The sequence below is a fragment of the Trichechus manatus genome, unplaced genomic scaffold (assembly GCF_000243295.1).
Source record: "Trichechus manatus latirostris isolate Lorelei unplaced genomic scaffold, TriManLat1.0 scaffold00050, whole genome shotgun sequence".
Taxonomy (NCBI): Eukaryota; Metazoa; Chordata; class Mammalia; order Sirenia; family Trichechidae; genus Trichechus; species Trichechus manatus.
In genome coordinates, this window is record NW_004443986.1 from 11,211,061 (window position 1) to 11,228,979 (window position 17,919).

The following is a 17,919-nucleotide window of genomic DNA, read 5'->3' on the forward strand; positions in this document are numbered from 1 at the left end:
TTGATCTATGGCCTAGTTGTTCTATCCATTATTGAAAGTGGGATATTGAAGTTTCCAGCTATTATTGTTGCCTTGTCTATTTCCCCCTTCAATTCTATCAGGTTTTGCTTTACGTATTAGGACTTTGTTGTTATCTGCATATATGTTTATAATTGTTATATTTTCCTGATGGACTGACCTTTTTATCATTATAAAATATCCTTCTTTATCTCTAGTAACAATTTTTGTCTTAAAGTCTATTTTGTTCACTATAACTACTCCAGCTCTCTTTGGGTTACTATTTGCATGGTATATCTTTTTCCATCCTTTTACTTTCAACCTATCTGTGGCTTTGAATCTAAAGTGTGTCTCTTATAGACAGCCTACAGTTGGATCTTTTTTTTTTTTTTAACCCATCTGCTAGTCTCAGCTTTTTAATTGGAGTAGTCTGATACATTTAATGTAATTACTGATAAATTATTAATAACTTTTTCCTCTATTTAGGTTTATCCAATTGTTTCCTCATGACTAGTTTTAAGTCATTCTTACTGGAAAGATATAAATCATGCTTTATACTTCTCAGAACATTATATGAGGAGATGCATTTTGTCAATTTGTCCTATTACTGATGATGTTCATTTTATTAGGTGGTGTCTGCCAGATTTTTCCACTGTAAAAGATGTTTTTCCTTACATTTGTAATTAATAAGTAATCTGTTCAAAGATACTTTGAAACAGTGGAAATATTCGCTCTTCAACAAACTTTCACCCAGTGGTCTTATATCCATTAACAATTATTAATTTAAAATTTTCCCACAAAGTTGGAATAACAGCTATCTGTCCACCAAAATCGCTTCTCAGATTCTTTGAACACACAGATAAAGTTCATTTTCCAGTGTCCTTGCAGTTAGGTGTGGCCTCTTGTCTAAGCTCTTTCTGTCAAGTATGTACCTAACTGGGTTGTTGAATGGCTGAGCTCTTTGGAGTATAAAAAGGAAAGAGCTTTATTTTTATCCAACCACTGATTTCATACTTCCTGTCAGATCTTCTTTCTTCCTCCTTTTCCTTTAGCTGCTGGAAGAGTCAATAACTTTCTAGTCACTTTCAGTTATAAGAACTGTATCATATTGTTAAATAAGACACACTTTCAGATATTAAAAAAAAAGCCAGACCCATTCAAAACTTTAATATCGCATCCAATTCAAAGTTTCTCTCTTTTTTCCACTCCTTCCTGACCCATGACTCAGCACTGTATTGTGAAGAGAAGGGTATGTTGTCGTTAGATGCCATCGAAGTGATTCCGACTCATAACAACCCTATGTACAACAGAACGAAACACTGCTCATTCCTGCGCCATCCTCACAATCTTTGCTGCGCTTGAGCCCATTGTTGCAGCCTCTGTGTTGATCCATCTCATTGAGGGTGTTCTTCTTTTTCACTGACTCTCCATTTTACCAAGGATGATGTCCTTCTCCAGGGACTGGTCCCTCCTGATAACATGTCCAAAGTATGTGAGACGAAGTCTCGCCATCTTCACTTCCAAGGAGCACCCTGGCTGTACTTCTCCCATGACAGACTTACTCATTCTTCTGGTAGTCCATGGTATATTCAGTAGTCTTCAACACCATAATTCAAAGGTGTCAGTTCTTCTTCGATATTCTTTATTCATTGTCCAGCTTTTGCATGCATATGAGGCAATTTAAAATACTGTGGCTTGTCAGGTGCACCTTAGTCCTCAAAGTACCAGCCTTGCTTTTCAACACTGTAAACAGGTCTTTTGCAGCAGATTTACCCACATTGTTTTTGATGATGAATGTGATGCCATTCCTCTTCAATTTGTCATTCCCAGTGTAGTAAACCATATGATTGTCCGATTCAAAATGGCCAATACCGGTCCATTTCAGCTCACTAATGCCTAGGATATCGATCTTTATGCATTCCATTTCATTTTTTTTGATGACTTCCAATTTTCCTAGATTTCCTACTTCACACATTCCAAGTTTCAGTTATTAATTGATGTTTGCAGCCGTTTCTTCTCATTTTGAGTCATGCCATCTCAGCAAATGAAGGTCCTGAAAGCTTGACTCCATCCATGTCATTAAGGTTGACTTTACTTTGAGGAGGCAGCTCTTCCCTGGTCATATTTTGAGTGCCTTCCAATCTGAGGGGCTTATCTTCCAGCACTATACCAGACAGTGTTCCGCTGCTATTCATAAGGTTTTCACTGGCCAATTTTTTCAGAAGTAGACCACCAGGTCCTTCTTCCTAGTGTGTCTTAGTGTAGAAGGCCTGCTGAAACCTGTCCACCATGGGTGACCTTGCTGGTATTTGAAATACCAGTGGCATAGCTTCCAGCATCACAACAACATGCAAGCCACCATAGTACGACAGAGTGACAGACGTGTGGTTTTATTACTCCCCCACCACATCCTCCCTCTGCTACTTCTGGTTTCTCAGGGTCAGGTCAGGAAGAAATGGGGATTAAAGGGAAAGGTACAAAGTGCTATCATGTAAAATCTTGCCTATTGGAGTCCTTTATGTCACAAATGCCCAAATATTATTTATGTTTGGCAAGGGCAGTATGATTTCCAATTAGCTCCTTGACCCCTACCACCTCCCCCAAGCTTTAATCCTGTATTTTAGAATCTCTTTTTGCTTGTTTCCTTTAGCCCTCATACTGTCTTTCTGTGCAGGATACCTTCAAAACAGTGTAGGCCTGACTGTCTGTTGGATAAACACACATGCATATATGCATACATCTCCCAGGAATCTTGTTCTTGCTTTGCCAAACAATGAAGGTACAAGTCTCCCCACTACTACAGCATGTCATCATGGGCCTTCAGAATTCTTAAGAGAGCATTATCTTACCATGAAGTCAGGAGAAGAAAAGAAAGCTTTCCCCCCTGCACCTATAATTCATTGCCTCATTGACTCCTTCTTGAATAGACACATAAGATATAGGTAGGTAATGGTCCGAGGACTGGATCGGCCACTTTTTAGTAAACTCTGAAAGAGGAGGCTGTAGATCCCTGGCATTCTAGTACCTACTTAGGACTTGAGCGAAATTCTGAGATTGTAGGAAAAGTCCCATTCAACATTATGTTTATAGGTATAACTAAGACAAAATAATTTCTAATTAAAGAATTTATAGTTACAAAATTACAATCACGCTATCCATATAAAATGTGTATAGTTTTTCCTGACTTAACACACAGTTTTTTCTCCTCCTGAAACTCACTGAGATCATTATTCAAGCCTTTCTGTTCTTGTTGTTCCCTCTGCCTGGAACAGTCTACACCCCTAGATTTTCACATGCTTGAATTATACTTTTCATTGAAGGTGTCATCTTCTCAGAGGCCTTCACTGACCTTTCAGTCTAAAGTAGGCTCCCCAACACCTTGTGGCTATGTTTTAGCACTTACTTTAAATTCTTATTTGATTATTCATCTATCTCCATGTATAAGAGTATGTTCCCTGAGAACAGAGATCTTGTCTAGCTTGTCTGTCTTTTGTACTTCAGTAGACTCAGCTTCTAAAACATAGTCTGGCACATAGTATATACACAGTAAATATTTAATGAACGAGTGAATGAACGTTGTATCATGAGCTTTAACTCATAAGTCAGCAACTTGATGGCGGTGGGTTTTGTGTGTGTCTGTGTGTGTGCGCGCTAAATTTTGTTTAACCATTGCTGCTGTTGCCCATTTATGTATACTTTTTTATGGGGGGTGGATTATTTGTGTTATAAAGCTATGATAAAATATGTATACAGAAATCTCATACATAGAATTATTAGATCAAAAAGTATTTATAAATGCTTCAGTTTCTTGATTTCCTAGTGCAAAATTAACATTAGGTGAGGTGTAGTATTTTACCTTTGAACAGACCTTTTATTTTGAGTAAAGATTCGTATCTGAGTTTTTATATAGAAAGATTTAGGTATACTCATACGTCACGTCAACTCTCACCTCATGTAGTGTAGGTATGTTTTACTTTTCTTCAAATCGTTCACACTTACATAGCCATCTAACATTTTTTTAAGCCTCAGAATCAACAGAGAAAAGAAACACTGATTTTGGTGTGACAAATTTGTCTTATTTCTGATAACGAAATATTGTGCTGCATGTTATTAGGTGGTTAAGGAGCCCAGGTGGAGCAATGGTTTAAGCAGTCAGCTGCTAACCAAAAGGTCGGCAGTTTGAACCCAAACAGTGGCACCACAGGAAAAAAGACGTGGCAATCTGCTCCCATAAAGATTACAGCCTGGGAAACCCTATGGGGCAGTTCTACTTTGTCATACTGGGTCGCTTTGAGTCAGAATTGACTTGACGGCACACAACAACATGGGTGCGGAAGTAAATAAGGGAAGGAAATAAATGCTGAAGTTTTAAAAATTGATTTAAATGCTTTTATATATTATCAAATGATTCTAAAATAAAAGAGAAAAGCATTGTTATTCCAGGGGTGTAAACTACCTTATGAGTCATGTTTTCTCTTTAACATTGACTCTTGAGCTTAGTTAACAAATAACATGTTACTTTGTTGATGGTTTCCTCATTATCTGAAGAGCTGTTAAAACTTAGAATTCTGTCTATCAGTCACAAAAATTACATTCTAAGAAATCAATTGTTTAGTTGCTTAACGTATAAGCCTAAGGAATCAGTTGTAGTCAAGCCACCTTGTTCTCATTTCTCTGTTCGGGAACAGAAAAGGCTCAAATCTGTGGCAATATAGATTTTTTCTTTTTTCAAGTGTTTTGTAGAGAATGGGATCATGGTTAAAATTGACTTGTAAACTAAAGACCATTTAGCCAAAAATTAAAATTCCATAAACATGGGGGGAAGTAGAAATGGGAGTAGTACGTGTACATATACCTATTTATTTCAAGCAGCACATTCTCATACATGGTTTCACTGTAGGGCTTCACCAAAAAACAAATTCTTCTAAAATTATGTTCACAGAGATTGACCAGGTCCTAGTATATATTTATCTTGAGATTTCAGAATTGCCTTGGAAATTTTATCTTACCATGTTTTTGGTGAATAATTCCAGAAATCTTAGCAATCACATAGTTTTGGATATGAAAAGCCGTCGTAGCATCTTGAAGATTCTTTATAAATACTCTCCACGGTGTCCTAGAAAACCACCTTCAAGGTCGAATCAGAAAATAACAGGGGCACGGGGGAGTCCTGTTACATATAATGATCTCATTTATGAATTACAGCCCATATTATTGAACTTGAGTTTCAAGTTGATTTTGTCCTTGTAAAAGTTTTCTTGATGTGTTATACTTATTACAGATAGTCATATTGTCAATTTTTTATTTTGGTTACTTACTGATTTTATTTTCATGTGTTTAATGATTTGAATACTTATAGTCTGCATCTGCATTCTTCATGTAAGGAGCCGTGGTGGTGCAATGGTTTAAGTGCTCACTGCTAACCAAAAGGTTGGCAGTTGGAACCCACCAGCTGTTCCACGAGAGAAAGATTTGGCAGTCTGCTTCCATAAATATTACAGCCTTGGAAACCCTATTGAACAGTTCTACTCTGTCCTGTATAGGGCCGCTATGAGTCAGAATCGACTCGATGGCAGTGGGTTTTGTTTTGTTTTTTTAATTCTGCATGTATAGGTACTTGGTTAGTAGAAATAGGATACTTTTTTTTTTTTTTAATCTCTGATCCAGCCAAATTCAGATTAAAGCTAAACTTGAAAATAATACACCAAAAAAATTACTTTTTCTTCCAAGCTAATGTTAACAAGTTGGCGGAGAGTACCTAGCTCTGCACCTTTGCAACGGTTTGAAAGATGGCAGTAGTCCCATTCCTAGCATGGACTCAGTTGCAAAGGGGTTGTATTGCTCTTGAAAGTATTATAAAACTATGAAATATGAGACAAAAGGATCCCCCACCTCTAATTTTGACTTGGTGTATTCACTGTCATTCTTTCAGAATATATTACAAGTCAGAATAGAGGAAATTGGTAGACCATAATAACAATGAGGTGGCTAGCTCCCCAACTGAAGTGCAAAAGAGACCAATTAATGTTTGGGAATATCAATAAACAGAAAGCTAAAAGAAAGGCTTGGTATTGAGGACAGATGAAGAATTGATTATTTGTGGGTAAAACTACATTTCAGAAAATTGATAATAGCAATTAAGAATAGGAGAACTTTCTTCACTTGTTGGGCACTCCATAAGGAAATGTTAAAGTGGGGAAAAAAGGATAGAATAGATTCCATAAGAAGGGGAGTCCTGGGTAGTTGGAAAACATATTCATTTGCAATATTCCCTATACTTATTAAGATACAATATAATTACGAACTTAATTTTAGGGCCTTGCTTCTAGATAAATGTATTTTGAGGTTCAAACTGACTTTAAAAAGCACATTTTTTCTTACAAATTTTCTGTTGGCAAGTACCTCTTAAAACATTCGTCTAAATCAGGAGTGAGCAAACTTTTTCTATTCAAGGGCCACATAGTAAATATTCTAGGCTTTGTTGGCTGCACAGTCTCTGCCACAACTACTCTGCCTTTGTAGTTTAAAAGCAACCATAGACGAAACGAATGAGTGTAGTTGTGTTCCAGTAAAACTTTATTTACAAATAGGAAGCAGGCCAGATTTGGCCATGGCTTTTAATTTGCCAGCCCCTGCTCTAAATGGAAAAATCTTAAGCTACCCTATGTTATTTTATACCCTAGAATCTCATTGTACAAATTTTCAACGTTATTTTATGTAGTTACTTCACGGAAACCAAGGGAAGATGAAAAAGATGGCCAGGCATATAAATTTGTGTCACGATCTGAGATGGAAGCAGATATTAAAGCTGGAAAATATTTGGAACATGGAGAATATGAAGGAAATCTCTATGGAACCAAGATTGATTCTATTCTTGAAGTTGTCCAGACTGGAAGGACTTGCATTTTGGATGTCAATCCACAAGTAAGTTGAAGTGATTGCAAAGCTTTTTTTTTTCTTCCCCCCTACTTTTATTTCCTGTGTAGTTTGTTTGTTTGCTTTTTCCAGGATTGGGAAAATTACTGGTGAGTCTTTCCCTATATTATTACATGATAAAGAACCTGATTATACAGCCATAGCTAGTTACATAAATCGGTAACCAATCAGTCTACAGAAGCTTGGGTTGCAACAGAAACCATGTGATTAGGTCTGTGGTAGAATTTTATTATTTATTTACTTGCTCAAGTAATACATGAATGGATATATTAGGAAATGTTAAATTTAAGAGTTAAACAAGGCTTTGATAAAAGAATGAAAAATTGAAGTTGTCCCCTCCCACCTGCTTCTCTCTCTCTCTCTCTCTCTCTCTCACACACACACACACACACACACACACACACACACACACACACACACACAAAGAGGTACGTACATTCATTTCATCTCATTCTTTGTCTGTCTCGCCCACCCATTGCCACTCAACCCAACCTCACTTCCCTACTCAGAAATAAATAGTAATAGGTATGTTCCTTTCTAGTTATTTTACTCTGCATTGTTGTTGTTGTTGTCTAGTAGATTCTGACTCATGGTGACCCTAAATGACAGAGGAGAACTGCCCCATAGTGCTTCCTAGGCTATAATCTTTACCGGAGCAGCTCACCACGTCTGTTCTTCCACAGAGCATCTGGTGGGTTCATACTGCCCACCTTTCAGTTAGCAGCAGAGTGCTTAACCATTGCACCACCAGGGCTCCTTTGCTATGCCCTAAACATACACACACATATAATGTAATGAGTTTTCTATTTCTGTTGTTTCTTTTTTCCATAAATGGAAAAATTCTCTACAGATTCTTTAAATTTTTTCATAAGCAATATTTGTCAAAGATTTTTTTCATGTCAGTTACTATACATCTGTTTGGTTCTTTGTAATTGCTATATAATATTTCATAATATGGATGTATATTAATTTATCTAACCATTAAAGTACCCAAATTAGTGGACATTTATGTTATTTCTACTTTTCAATATTAACAGAATGCTACAGTAAACATAGAACAGGTGGACATCACTCCTGATTTTTGGATCATTAAGTTTTATACCTTCCTTTGTTCAAGAGGATCAAAGTATAGTGAGAGTAGGTTCAGAACAAGTAATGAGTAACTATTTTAGGGAAGAACTGTATGAAATCAAAAGGGCAAAGAGGGGGCAGGTACAGGTGTTAAAATATATTTTTAGTCTCTGTAAAGGAAGAGAGCAGATAGGCATTGGTTTATATTAAAGGGTTAACATGATTCAAATTCTTATACCGCATAAATTGGTTTATAATCATCCTCTACACAGGCACTGAAGGTGTTGAGGACATCAGAGTTCATGCCCTATGTTGTATTTATTGCTGCCCCAGAACTGGAGACACTGCGTGCCATGCACAAGGCTGTGGTGGATGCTGGAATCACAACCAAGCTTTTGACGGTGAGCAGTTCCTTTTTTTTTAGCTTTCCTTTTACTTTTGAGCGTATTTATCTCTATCGAATCATACTTACAAAATAAACAGATTATATAAGGTATTATAGAATAAAAATTTACTCAATAGATGCAGTTAGGATTTGGAACGGTATTGCTTTAAGTTGAAAATCATTGTTCACTTTATGTTAAAACAAACTTTACTTGTCCTATATAAAATGAAATGAACCAGTATTAAAATATGCGTATTAATTCTACTAATGAGGAAAGTGGACCCTAAGACTATCAACAACCATATTCACCACATCGTTAGGTATTTTGATTCTTAGTTTCTGTTGCATGTTTTCTCTTTCTTTCACTTTTTTCATATTATGGAAAATTTTTAAATATATACAAAAGAGGGAAAAAAAATGAACCCCCATGTGCCCATCACCTAGCTTCAATAACACGTAGCCATTCTTGATTCATTAGACCTCTACCTGTTTCCATTCTTGATTCATTAGACCTCTACTTATTTCCTCCCTCACCTTGAATTATTTCGAAGCAAATCTTTGATATCATATCATCCACAAATACTTTAGTACTTATCTTTAAAGGATAAGGAATTTTTTTTAACCATAGCACCATTAACATATAAGAGTAATTTTTCTACTGTCATCAAATATACCGTCTATATTTTCATTTCCCTAAGATTTATAATTTTTTAAAGTTGATTTGTTCAAATCAGGATGGGAACAACATCAGCAAATTGTATTTACTTGATGTCTCCTAAATCTGTTTTCTACCCAACTTCACTGAGGTGTAATCAACATAGAATACATTGTACATAATTGAAGTATACAGCTTGACAAGTTTTGACATAGGTACACACCCATGAAACCATCATAATCAAGATAATGAACATAGCCATCACCTCCAAAAGTTTCCCCATGCCCCTCTGTAATCCCTCCCTCCTGCCGCTTTCACTTCTTCCCACATTGTGACTTGATAATAAGCCTCGAAAGCAGTAGTGTCAGTCTTTTAATTTTTTTCTAATGTCACTGTCTACTGATTCTAACATTTGTGTCAGTTGTGGGTCAGTTTTGATTGAAGGGTTTTTCTCTTTATCATGAGTCATGTTTTCCTGCTTCTTTGCATTCCTGGTAATTTTTTATTGGTTGCAGTATACTGTGAACTTTGCCCTGGAATACAATTAGGTTACTTGGAAATAGTTTGCTCCATTCAGGTCTTTTAAAATTTGTTAGGTGAGACCAGTGCAGGCCAGTTATTCCCTACTACTGAGGCAAGACCCATTTGGGTATTCTACCAAATGGCAAGTGAATCATGAGGTTTTCTGTTCTGGCTGGTGGGAAAAGGTAGTATTCCTAGCCCAGTGTGACTACCTCTAGTGGTTCTCGAGTGGCCTTGGGTAGCTACACACATGCACTGATTGCTAAATACTAGAAGAAGGCCCTCTGCAAATCTCCAGAGTTCTTTCTCTGTGTTGCTGTCTCTTTCTGGTATTCTGTCTTGCAAACTTTAGCTGCCTTGGTCTTCCTAGATTGTCAGCTATGTCGTTAACTTCAGAGACTGACAGGCTTCCCCTGGGATCCCCTTCCCTGTGCTACAGCCAGAACACCTCCAAGCCATTAAGCTGGGACAATCAGAAAGGGCTCACCCTGTTTGTTTCCTGTCTCTCAGGGATCTCTGTCCTTCGTTGCGTGATGCACAATGTCTTAAAAACTGTTGGTTTCATGTGTTGTATCTGTGTTTTGGTGGTCAAGGTGGGAGGGTTAATCTGGTTCCTATTTTCCACCTTGGCAGAAAGCAGATGTCCTTAGTCTCTGTCCCTGGCATTTCCTAGGGCACAGATAGGTAGATCTAGAGACTTGATCACATACAAGTTCAATTTTTTTTTTTTTTTTTGGTAAGAATAACTCATATGTGACACTTCTTGTTTTATCCCATCATCAGGCACATAATGTCAAGCACCCTCTCTTTTTGTAATATTAAGCATAGTGAGTGGGCTCAGATGTTGTTAGCCTGATCTGTAATGTTCCCCAGTAGCTTTTCACCTAATTTAGCAAGCTTTATTGATCTTTGTTTAGATCAATTTTTTTTTTTTTTAGGGATTACAAAGTAGTAATATTCAAAGTTTGTCATTCCTTCTGTATTTATAAACTATAATTCTTCTAAAAAGAACTTTTTTTCATCAATACTCTGAGGTACAGTTCATGCAGAAAAGGCAGGATAAATGTTTGATACTTTTCCTTTATGGGTAAGTTTTTAGAATAACAGGTTTGTTCCCTAAGAGCCTCCAAAGGTGACAGATGAATAATGAGGTTTGTTTTCTTTGGTTTTTAGTTTCACCATGAACCCATGGGTTTAAATTTATTTGATGTGTTTTACTCTGTTACAGTTATTATCCTTATTGATACTCAAGTTATCCCAGCTTTGGCCAATAGGAGCTTATAGATTGGCCCTTGAGACCTTTGTTCGTGCACTAATTATCTTGGATAGCTTCCTTACTCTCTGATATGACATATTCCAGGCTCATCTTGAATATTTCCTATCCCAGGCCAGGAATCAGCCGTTTCTCTAAGATGCCATGGTTCCTTTTAGGGTAAATGACATTTTAAGGCCATAAAAATAGGAATGGGGTGCACATTGTCATAGGGTTGATAATTGTTTCTAGCTAGATATTTTAGGTAGGCAGAGCCAGGATATATGCTTTTCTGCTTGTATGTTTGAAGAAAAATGTATCATGAATTCATACTGATACTTCCCATTCAAATGCAGGATTAGTTTTTACTTAACCTCTTCTATCTCATACGTATAACTCCTTTCTCCTACAATAAATATCCCAGTTCTCAAAAATACTGGGAATCTTAGAATATCACACCAGTGCTCATTTGCTTTATTCCAGAGTACACACACAACAGTCTGAGAAAAGTATATCAACACTATCACCAATGGTATTATTACTGTGAATAGCTTTTTTTTTCCCTGAGGGTATATCCCACTAGGTATGTACAGTCAAATTGCTGTTTAAAGTCACCTGGAATACTTCCTCTCTGTGTGCTTAGGTCAGTTATTGTTCTGTTTGATGTTCAAATTGCCCTATCTTCAGCTAGCAGGAGCCTATTCAAGTTGGCTTCTGAGCTTTTTTCATAAAACCCCAGTAGTCTTTGATGATCCCTTTGTCCAAAAAAGCCCTGGCTCCTTTGAGTCGGAACTGATATTTAGAGATAACCTACATCTATGGAAAGACACGGTGGAAGAGCTCAGTACCATCAGTCAGAAGAAGGCCAGGGGCCGACTATGGAAGAGACCATCAAGTTGTTTATATGCAAGTTCAAGCCTATGTAGCAGTATTGCGAAATTTGAAAACACTTGCAGTTTTATGAAAAGCTTTACTTGCTCATGCAGAACCCATTGCTTGCTCAGTTTATTCCTTACATAATTTCAAAATGACTAGAAACATTTTATAAAATGTAAACAATACTAGCTTGAAAAAGATCAATAAAAGTGTTTGGTTTTAGTAGGGGATGGGCAATGTGTAAAGGCAGTCTTCAAACTACATTTCTGAGATACCCCGGCTTTGCTAGAGGCAGGCAACAGATCTGGCTCTGAGCTTCATAACATTCACTGCAAGTTGGGTTCCATGATTTGCAGTCAATGAGATAAAAATCTTTCAAAAAGGATGATATAGTTGGGCCAGAAACGGGTCAGCTGCAGTAATTCTTTTACTACCTTAGGGAAAAAAAAACAAAACCTGTTGTTGTCGAGTCGATTCCGGCTCATAGTGGCCCTATAAGACAGAGTAGAACTGCCCCGTAGGGTTTCCAAGAGCGGCTGGTGGGTTCAAACTGCCGACCTTTTGGTTAGCAGCCGAGCTCTTAACCACTGCGCCCTTAGATTCACCCTAAAATTATGGTCAGCAGTCTTTTAGTTAGGAATCTTACCCTAATATCAACAAAACAGAAGATTATAGAGTACTCATAAATGCGTACATGAATGCAGTTGGAAAAATGAAGATATGAACAGATGGTAATGTCTTTTTTAACATTCTGTATGGACTAGACTTTGAGGATTAATATTAGAATTACAAACAAATATCTAACCTACTTATTCTGTATATTTTCTTTTAATTGGAGTTTGAGCAAGTAAATATACATTATAATATAAACATTTCCTTTTAAAACTCTTCAACAGGACTCTGACTTGAAGAAAACAGTTGATGAAAGTGCCCGGATTCAGAGAGCATACAACCACTATTTTGATTTGATCATTGTTAACGACAATCTAGACAAAGCCTTTGAGAAACTACAAGCGGCCATTGAGAAACTGAGAATGGAACCACAGTGGGTCCCAATCAGCTGGGTTTACTGATAATTCAATAAGGCTAGCAATCAAAATGAAACTTTCAAAAGTGACTGCAACAAATAAACCTACTGAGAAAATGCCAGCTGAGATAGAAGATATCTGCCACGTCTAGGCATTTTTATTGTGTAGATTGAAATAACAGTACACTACTCGGAATTTTTATATCAAATGTGGTTGAGAAAGTGTACTAATATATAATTTATCTTAATTTTTCTAACTTTTTATGGATAATCTTTCTATTCATATCACATAAAGAAATGCGTTGAAGCATTTTGTATATGTTTTGATTTAGTACCCTTGCCTTTTTCATCAAAGGAATTTGCAAATCCTTCACTCTAACATTGGTGTCACTTTTTCTCTGTGATAATGAATACTTGAAATCATTTTGTAAAGCCGTCACTTAGTTCAGTGTTTAACTAGTGAAGGGTCAGTCACTCTTCTTAGGAGAAAACAGTGGTTGTTTTCCTTAATTTCTTTCAAAAGCAGAATTTTAATGTCAGTGCTACAGCTAGTCTACTACCATCCCCATCTGCCATCATGATTCTGCTCAATGCTATATACTTCCATTACGTCAGACATGTGTGGCTATCCATTCTAATTTATACAGCTATACTGGTTATTTCCCTTCATTTCTGTCTTTAGTGAGAAAATGAAGAGCAATACCTTGCACTCTCTCACAGAGTTGTTCTTTTCCTTTGTTGCAGTGACATGCTGATGCTAACTGCTTTAATATGCACACAGTCCCTTTTGAGGTTGGAAGCAAGGTCACGCACACTGAGAGAGTGCCTTATCCTATAAAACCTTACAGCAAAATGACACTTGAGGACAGTTGACTTATTTTCACATGTAAAAATTTAACTGGCTAAGTGAACCTCCTGTTTTACAAAGCTTTTTATTAGGATATGGTCAGCAATTGTATCATGCCTCTGCAAATTTCTATGACATTTAAAGATGCCTCTAAGTTTGCAATTGGGGGTTTTTGTGAATGATCAGTGTGCTTTTTAAAGTGTTATGTGATCGTTAGGGTATTTCTTCTGTTTGTTGTGTTGAGAGCCAAATCCATTGAACAATTTCTGAAAATTGGAAATAATTGCCAGCTATTTGTTTACACACACACATACAATACATAAGTATACGTACACACAAATATTAGTACATTATATAATATGCATTAGATAATATATGTTAAATTTTTTTTGTTTGACATTTCTGTTAAGAAATGCAGTTTTATTTAATGATTAGGAAAAAAATTCTCTCCCTTTAGATTCATTAACACAATATACAAATTTTACATTTACCTCAGTTAGTATCTTCCTTTGGATTCTTGGATGGTATAAATTCTTCCTAAAACATTCTCAGAAATTTAACTCATCATTAAACTAAGTTAACCCTATTTTATATTGCTGCTAGCTTTTCATATAAACAGTATTCACACTTAAAGAGTGTGGTGCTTAAATATGAGTGATCATCTCTGTCTGGTGACAGGCATCAGACCCCGGCTGCTGAACGTGTTTTCCCCGTCAGCCAGGCTATCTCAGGATGCCAGCTGGGAGGACTTTGAGGGAAGAGAAAGTTCATGGCAATAAGCAGTTTTCACACATTGTTTTAAATATTTTTCACAAGAAAACACCCAAGTTGCTGTGTTGTTAAAATAGACAATCTTTAGATTTTTTTTTAATTCCAGAATTTCATAACCAGAACACAAATTCATATTCTCAGTCCTAGGATAGGAATTTGGTGACAAAATGGACCATAACTTTTTATAACTTTGGAAACTTTTAAACCACATATATTTGCAGCAAATTTGGCTTCTCAAAGCAACATGAATCAAAGCATAGTATCAAGGCAATGTCCTAGGATTTAGGGTTTCAACACACTAATTTTTAAGAGAAATTTCATCCCCGCACTGTCAGAAAGTGTGCTGTCAGATTCCTTCCTGCTGCTGCACAGAGCCTCTTTTAACAGCATTAGGGTAATTGACTATCACAAAATATTCCACCCATCGTGATACAATGGAGATGAATTTTACATCATATGTGTTTTAGCCTTATCGTGTGATATAAAAATGCATATTATTTAGAAAATAGTCTGCACTTCAAAGAATTATTTGTATTATAAACAGTATCCATGACTGAATAACTACTAGGTCAGTTAATGAGTATTATATTCCTCCTAATATAAAATGAAATGATAGTTTAGTTCACGTCAGTCTAGATGCCAGACCTGAAGAGAATACATTTCTAAAAGTTCATTGTATCTCTGTAGAGTTACTGAACTTGAAAGTCCTGTCTGGGTCTGCAGAACCAAGCAGTGCTCTGCTGGGGCAAGGAGGCCTGGAGGTCCCAGGATTGTTCCTAGGTAACGGAAGTGTAGTTGTGATCAAGGAAATATGAACTTGTCTTGTGGGAAAGGTCTAAGATAATTAGCTTTACTGAAGAGAAATGGTTTATAGTGATATTGAACAGTTGGTAATAGTTAACATATATGCACACGTGCATATGCTTTTGGGAAACATGATGTGCCAATACACTAACACTCCTGAAGATTCTTTGTGGACAGGTGAGTATCCACATTCAACATTCAGGACATGACTACTTATATACAACTAAAGTTTTTTTTTTTTCATTTTCAAATGCACAAATACCCATAAAAGTGATGTTCCTGGATAAGTCATTTAACCATAATTTGTATGGAATATATATGCTGTCCTGTAAGCCAGGCCTTTATTATGCAGTCTCAGTCTCCATTTGGGTATTCGGATAATATCAAATACATCAGGACTTTGTTTTTATTTTGACCAACTCTGACGATACAATTGCTAAACATATCTTTCTAAAATACAAATTCTGTTAGAAACCCAGTATGACTATAGCAATAGTAGTCCAAACCCTAGATTCTAGAATCCAGTGCATTTATAATACCCTATAGAAATAAATTTTCTTTAAAACAGCAAATTGGCTATTATGACAAATTTAGAAAATAGCCAAAGTTAGCAATAAAATAGAGTGACATAAATTATGGGCAGATACTAACTGCTTTGACCATTATATCCCAATGAAAATAAAAGATGATACTTTAAATATTAATCAGAATGGTACTTCTTTTTATGTATAACAGTAAATGTCATGATCCAGTAATTGGGCTTGATTTTCAAGGTGGATAGCCATGGAGTTAGGTATAATTATTTTCAATTGGCAGACACTGAAGATAAAGTTTTGAAAATTGGTTAAAATAATAGTCTACTTGTACTTTTATGACTTCTGACACAATACCCCATTATGCAGAAATCACAGGCTAGAGAGCCAATAATTTTGTAGTGATGAATCTTTATACTAAATGTGGAAAAGGCAATCCTGGAATTTTATGTAGATAGATAACAGGTCATTTTTTTTTAATGTTTGATTCATATATATAATATATACAGGTATGTATATAATATGTAAAATTCTCCCAAAATACATGCATAATAAAACAGAATATATTCACCCATGTTATTCTAACTAGTGTTCTAAAATTTTAATTACTCAAATTCCTAGATATTCTGAAACTATTGTTTTAAAAAGCTCTGGTTCTACCTTGAGGTGGAGACTAACCTTTCTGAAAAATATATGAGGAATTAAACTCATAAAATTATCATTCATTATTATAACTTAATTTCCTTAAGGAAAAAAGGACAGAGTATTGGGATGAATCCTCTTGGGAAACACTTATTTTGAACCTTCCGAATGAATCTGTAATATGGTTTAGGTTCAGAAATTATGATACCTGCCCTCCTCTTGTTCCAAGGAATTTGGAGAATTCTTATAAAACATGTATTTGGAATTCTTGAAAGTATTTTAAATAATGGGGTAAGATTATTCACAAACTTTTGTGAATCAGTTCAACTAATAACAGCATCAAATCAGTTGAGGAAGGTGACAATTCTATGATTTTTTAAGGTAAGGTTATTTTTAAATTGCATTTTCCTACTTTTTTCAAGTTTTATTCGTTTTCAAATTTCCCATTACTCATTGTGTGACCTTCTGTGTACCTGGAGTGATTGCTGAAGAATGCACAGAATCAAAAAATGAGTCCCTAGTACACTAAAAATTGAAGGAATGATGACATCACATTTCTAAGGTAAGAGGCTAGAAAGCGTGGTTTGCACCACCTCTGCATTGCACTGCAATACTTTCCTAAAAGTACTTAAGTACTTTCTTAAAATGTTTCCTCTTGTGATAAAAATAGAGATGTGTACTTCGTACCTAAGATCCTAATTCTGACTCCTGACCATGTGATCTTTGATAAAATTTCGATGTCCCTGGTCACCATGAGTTGGAATCAACTCAATGGCAACTAGTTTACCTATTCCTCTACTTACTTTATCATTTTATTCTGTGTCTCTGCTTATATTGAGGTTGCTTATCTTTTAGTTCTTGTAAAGTGTATCTCTTTCTGAGGTAATGTGGTGAGTGATGAACACCATCAGGGACCCCACCTTCAGTTTCAGAACAGCTCCAAAGATGTAGTTCAGCGTGGAAGAGGGTCTCTTCTGCTCTCTTAGTGCTTCTAGTCAGGAGGTCCATTTTAGCTTTCAATTGCTAGATTTTTCTAGCTCCAAATCCTTAGCAAATCCTTGCTGCTAGACCACTCACAAATCAAAGTAAGCAACCCAATACTGTTTTACATCAGAAGAGACTAATCTGTGCTTCCTGAAGCTGCCCTACCTTATTCTGATGCCTGAAACTTACCACTGCAAACCTATTGTTTAACCCACAGTGTTAAGTTTAAAAGGCATCTGTCTTTTTATAGGGAAAAACATTCACAGACTTTTAGTAGACACCAAAGCCCAGTTATTACTTTCTAATAGCTCCTCAGTCATTAGCTGGTAATGCAAAAGCCAATGAGGAATATGACTTACCTCCACACCCAGAAGTCTGTCAGAGGTAACAGCTTTCTTCCTGCAAACTTTTGCTGTTTTCTAATCTCCAACCCAAACTGAATGACTGCATCTACAGTTAACATTAATGCAACTTATAATTTGGAAGATTAAATGACTCAGTGCTTGTAAAACAACTGTCTTTGTAAAACCACAGAATAAGGAATTTTTTGGTTTGCTTTTTTATTTGTTTTTGCTACCACAGAGTAGAAGCCAAAAGGTCTTATTTTAAAAGTTGGA

The 17,919-nt window shown here is 36.1% G+C and overlaps 1 protein-coding gene across 4 annotated transcripts in view; it reads left to right on the forward strand.

Annotated features, from left to right (window-relative positions):
• PALS2 (protein associated with LIN7 2, MAGUK p55 family member) overlaps positions 1-17,919 on the forward strand; it is a 56,312-nt gene extending 38,393 nt beyond the window's left edge. For 3 of the 4 annotated variants that reach the window (XM_023732336.1, XM_023732339.1, XM_023732337.1), the window contains 3 exons: positions 6,719-6,921; positions 8,277-8,405; positions 12,591-17,919. In XM_023732336.1, the coding sequence (XP_023588104.1) occupies positions 6,719-6,921; positions 8,277-8,405; positions 12,591-12,767 (509 nt within the window). In that variant the 3' untranslated portion in view covers positions 12,768-17,919. The remainder of the gene's footprint in view (positions 1-6,718; positions 6,922-8,276; positions 8,406-12,590) is intronic. The other variant, XM_023732338.1, reaches the window with a different exon arrangement.